General features: G+C 39.5%; 1 protein-coding gene across 1 annotated transcript in view; it reads right to left on the bottom strand.

The window, feature by feature from the left end:
* Positions 1-1,351: 1,351 nt before the first annotated feature.
* Positions 1,352-5,698, bottom strand: part of MYCBP (MYC binding protein) — a 4,469-nt gene continuing 122 nt past the window's right edge. The window contains exons 2-4 of the mRNA XM_009879882.1: positions 4,712-4,760; positions 3,811-3,940; positions 1,352-1,445 (exon numbers count right to left, since the gene is read on the bottom strand). Coding sequence (XP_009878184.1) covers positions 1,401-1,445; positions 3,811-3,940; positions 4,712-4,760 — 224 coding nt within the window. The 3' untranslated portion in view covers positions 1,352-1,400. The remainder of the gene's footprint in view (positions 1,446-3,810; positions 3,941-4,711; positions 4,761-5,698) is intronic.

The following is a 5,698-nucleotide window of genomic DNA, read 5'->3' on the forward strand; positions in this document are numbered from 1 at the left end:
AGTCGCTTAGTGTTAGGCTGCATTGGCATACTACTTACATAGTACGCACTTAGCATTCGTAGCTAAAATTGCTGGGGCCTTAGGATGCAAGCTGGGAACTTTCACCTAGGTAAGCTGAACTTGGAAGGCCCTGAGACCGGGACATAAGAAAGATATGGTCAGCTGAAACTCAACAAGATAAGAGCAGTTAACAGCCCACCTAGAGACAAAAAGAATCCAATGAGGACCAAGACCACCCCAGACCATAAATTACCATTGAACCAGCTGATGCATGCGAGGCACATGAAGAATGTGTGAGATTTGTAAGGGTATCATCGCCCACAAAGGTCCTTGTTCTTGGTTCCTCTCCAGAGGCAGCTGTCCATGTTGCTGTACCACTCTTTTTTTTTTTTTTTTTCCTCCTCCTTTGGATTACTGCCTGAGACTCTGCTATAGGAAACATAGGGTGAAGAAACCTCTTTAACACAGAAGGTGGGGCACCTTTTATGTTTTGGGTTTCCCCCCCCCCCCCCCTTTTTTTTTTTTAAGCTGAGTTTGAAATGTACCAAGGTGGGGGTGGGGTTGTTGTTTTAAAGATTTAGCAGAGTATTTTCCCCCAATTTTGCCCTCTTCTGGTCTCTTTAGATCAATGATAGATAGAGTAGTAAGGTAAGCAACAATTACATTCATTAGCCCTTGATTTCAGTTCGTACATTGCCTTTAGCAAAAGTTCTGATCTATCCTACCACACCTGTAAGACAAGCTGCAAAACCCATTCTAGAAACAAAAGTTAAACTAATAGCCAGTACACAAGACAGCTACTGCACTCTTTTCCCCCTCCCCTTCCTGTCCTCAGTTGCCTTTAAAGTACCTACTTTTAGGATCCGAGACATATGCATCTCTTTAAAATGTGTGGTTTTGTTGTAAAACTTTGCATTTCAGAAGAATTGTGAAGCCTCTTCAGGGAAACAAGGGCCACAGAACATAGAGGTGAAATTACAAATGACAAGTCTCACACACACACCCCTCTTGGATTTTCTGCCCTGCCTAGATTTTCTTTTCCCCATTAGATGAATTAGAAAGCGTAACGCTCCACGTTCTGCTCTTATATGCACTACTCTGATTAGACAGGAAATCCATTACAAGTAAGAATTTTGTATTCTGTTCAGAACTGTCCAGGCAGTATCTGGATCAACTCTCCAAGGCCCAGTTTCTAAAACAGGATCGGAGACGTGAACTCCATGGAAATAGGTACACCTCATGCAAATTAAAAAGTGTAAGTTTAGTAAGTACTGCATCTCCAACAACAACAACAACAAAAAACACAACCCCAAAACAACCACACACACACACAAAAAAAAAAAACCTGCAATTCTCAGGAAGCCCTTTATTAAGTCAAGGCATTAAAGGAGAAACTACTGTTATTCACCATGCTTCTCGTCTTGAGGTGGTTCATACTGAGCCAGCTGTGGATTTAAAGAGAGGAATTTAGTTAGCTGCAACATTTCAGACACTTTTTACATTAAGAAATGTAGGAAAACATTTGGTCTGGAAGCGTTCAATTTACTTTGTGCATTTTAATCCATCATTGGTATTTATGCAATTCCATTTTCAAGACAGGCAACAAAGTAACCCTTCCCTCAAAACATCAATTTGTCATGTTGTATAATCATGCAGTTATAACAAGGGTCATCTTTAAATGCACTTCCAAGCATCTAAGTCTTGTTTCTTGTTCTAGGTCTCATTAAGTACTTTTCATCTCAAATTGCAGCTGATAATGATCAATGCCTTATAAGCTTTGATTTCACTGAAATATGATTAAATGAAGCAGTGATTCTCATAGCAACAGTACCCAAACTTACATTTCCTGTAATCATTCTAGCTTTCATTATCCCTTCTGGAGAGTATGGCCTAGGCAACTATGCACTAAAGTTATTTCCAAATAAGCATATTTACTTATGTAAATATATACATATATACAAGGTGTTTACTTGACCTCAGTTACATTAAAGATAAGCTCGAGCTTCAAAAACAGTTCAAGCATTAGGACTGAGTCTCTGAAATATGTCAGTTCAGTTTCCTTAATTAAGATTCTTCCCTTCTGCAAATTGCAGAGCAGGTTAAAAATAAACAAAGTACGTTAAAAAAAAAAAATACCCATGTGTTTCTCATAGTAATACTAAGTTACAGCAATCACTATGCTGCTAACAAGAACCACTAAAATAGCATTTTTGCCTTCTTGTAGATTTTACCACAAAAGATGGCCAGTACCCAATCCCCAAATCAGTTTTGTTCCTACAAAAAGCCTAACTATTGACTTCCTGCCCCTACCCCACCCAAATACCTGACATTCTGACCGACAAATGTAAGGAAAAGAAGAGGTCTTCACAGATGAATGCAACAGAACACCACCTATTTGGACATGATTCAAGTTACGAATAAATACACAGTTAAAGGCATGTATTTTATGCTAGAGAACTGCTAAAATATATATATATATAAAAGCTAAACAGTAGTGTTCTCCCTGCATTCTGTCCCTGTGAACTTCTACAGTATGTCACAATGACAGGCAGAAGACGGTAGGGGAAAGAATGGAAAAACACAAAAACATTAGTACTGAAAAATGTGTAAAGTAAGAGTTATCATTTGAAGGCTGAATAAGGTGAAAGCACAAAAAAAACCCCATGATTATGGAAAGCCTTACTTTCCTGCAACAAGTTTTGACCTCTAAGTGTTTTTTAAACAAAGACTCAGGCACCCTGCTTTCATATGTCTACTTAGTATCGGTTGCATTTTTAAGTCAGCTACGCTGAGTGTATTGCCGGTCTATTGCTACTGTCCCTAAAATTCTGCTCTTTGCCATATTTTCTAGTAAGAAACAACAGATGTAGCTGTAAGGACGCACAGTGAGTAACAGAGAAGGAGGAGTGTTACAAGGACAGGAAGAGGGCACTCCAGATGAGAAATACAAAGGGGTAATGCCCAAGAATCCCTTCTCCCAGAACTAAGATGGGGTAGTTGTCTCCCAGTAAAAAAACTCATAGGGATCTTCACATGTAACAACAGCCATTCTCTTCCAACAAATGCACGGAAGCCTGTAGCAGCACACAAGCTACTAGCTTATTATGGTTCTCAAAAGTTTCCTTCTTCAGTGTTGTCAGGTTTCCAGTCAATGCCCTCTGGTAAGGGGAAGTTGTTCACATCTCAGAGCTGTTTCAGACAGCCTGTAGACCCATTAAAGAATGGCTCTGCCTTAATTAGCTCTTCAGACCCGCTGTTGTTGCTGACAGAGGAATACCAGGGTCGTTTTAGCTGAAAAGTGCAAATTACTGTTCGAAGTGGATATGAGTGCCTCCACTGGTAACATTCTGTCATGTGCAAGTCTGTGCCAGGTCACAGAAACTAATATATAATACTCCTCCTTCAGTTTGCCTTTGGAAAGCGCCTTTATAGTAGATACATTAGCTTTTTCTTTTTCAAAACTCATGTGGAAACATGAGCTACATAATATCACACAACTTAAACACATACAGACAGGGCTGAATGAAGACATGGGATTAGCCTTGCGAACATAGACTTTCACTAAATAAATAAAATCCCTAGTTCAGCAATACTATTCAGTGTTATAGAATATGAGAAGTATCCCATCCAAAAAAAAAAAAAATCTTTACTACGATGAATTCTATCAGCACTCCGCAGCCACGAGGCTAAACAATACAACAACACTTACCAGCTACTCTAACAGAAAGAAGTTAGCTGTATTCTAAGTATTAAGGTATTCTTCTTGTAGCGTGACATGGAACTACTGAGGAACAGTAAGTAGACTGTTACCTTGGTTTTCAGTTTTTTATTTTCTTCCAACACAGCTTCGTATTTTTCTTTCATCTCTGCCACTTCCAAGCGAAGTGCCTCTATTTCTGGATTCTCGGGAGCTGAAGCTCCTAGATGATGCTTCAGAAAGCTGATATTTAGTTGTTAAGTATTTCTTCAGTTAGATAGCATAACCACATTTTAGTTTTAACAGTTATGATGAAGTTAGTACTGCAATACATGTGACCAAAACTGCATTAAACCACTTAACATTACTGTAGTGCTTTTCATCCTACAGGATGAAGTTATAAAAATAAGAAAGCTTTTCAAGTTCAGTGGTATATTCCTAAAAAACCCAAAACAAAACAAAAAAACCCACCAACCAGAAAACACCATCAAACAACACATCAGTACATACAGGACATACTCGTGTTTTACTGCATCCCCCTCTTCTTTTCCTGTCTTAAACGCAGAAGTCTTGAAGAGTTAAAAGGAATAACTGAAAAAACAAAAGGAATAGCCAAAAAGGGAGGCTGCTTACAAACAGCAAGAAACAGATGTTATTTTTTTTCCCCTCTTGTATTATTAAAAGAAAAAAAAAAAGGAAGTGTGAAGAAGCCAATTTCAGAAGCCACAGATACTGTAAGTTCTCAAATCTAATGCTGCAGATCTATGACATTCTGTAATGGCCTATAACTTAACTTCATAATTGCTGACATACTGATAGCACAGTCCTCTTGCATCCCCTCAGACTTTCTGTTAGTCGTAAGAATGCAATTATTAGCTAAAATGCATCCATAAAAGTCACGTTCTCAACGTAAGTCTTCTAAATGAGCCTCTCCAGTTCACCTATGAGTCAGAAGCAGGACTGCTGTTTCGTGTCAAGTGTCTATGAACAATTCACAGACGAGAAAAAGGATACTCCAGTGCACTATTTGGTTTCTCTGGCTCTTCATATAAGGCTACCAACACTGCAAACAGAAAATATTCAGCAATTGCAGGAAGCGCATGCAACTCTTAGGTTTTTAAAGCATGTACCAACAGTCAGAAGGCACACAAGTTGTGTGCCACATTTATAGCACATTTTCCCGTTTAACAAGATTTTCACCTATATACTTCAACGTAAAGAACAGGGAACAGAGCATCCCACCCAGTAATAGCCAGACAGAGGTTTGTTGATCCCCTGACCACAGTCTTTGGCTATTCTAGCACACAACACAAAACAGCCTGGACAGTTTTTACATATTCCACACGTTATCCTAGTATTGTCTTTCATCAGCAAAATTGAAATTCTAACTATTTTTAGACTCACCCTTCATAAACCATTACTTCCACTTAAGCTGCATCTTTGAACTGCGGGACAACATCAGCACTTCAGTAACTTACAGCATAAAAGCAAACCTCCATTGAACACCTACAGCTACCGTCAGAGCGGGTGACACTGATAATCTTTATGGATGGGGGCTCTAGCAGCCAACAGAGTACCAGAGAGGTCAGGCACAAGCAGCAGTACCCTGACAGCTTAAATAAAACTAGCCATACACATACCAACTCCATGTCTCGACAACTCACTTACATGAATATTCAGAAATTTCCCAAACTTAACCCCCTCCCCCTCTTCACAGGGTCACACACATGGCTCCCATACTGGGAGATGTCCTTCTCCCAGTTTCAGATATCCAAACTACACGTCCAAGTTGGCTTTAAGCTAAGCGCCTAAGTTAAAAACTAAATCAGGAAACCACGCTGCTTGGAAGACTTGTTTTGCAACCCCACAGGATGCTTAGTATTGCAACAGAAAGAAATCAAATAGTACCCACACACCAGGCCAAGAGTCTTAGCACAGCACGTATTCGCATGACATCCTAGATCTGCCGCTCGCTCTTTAAACAGCATATTCTTCCAGCAG

This window comes from Charadrius vociferus, unplaced genomic scaffold (genome assembly GCF_000708025.1).
Source record: "Charadrius vociferus isolate BGI_N301 unplaced genomic scaffold, ASM70802v2 scaffold562, whole genome shotgun sequence".
NCBI lineage: Eukaryota > Metazoa > Chordata > Aves > Charadriiformes > Charadriidae > Charadrius > Charadrius vociferus.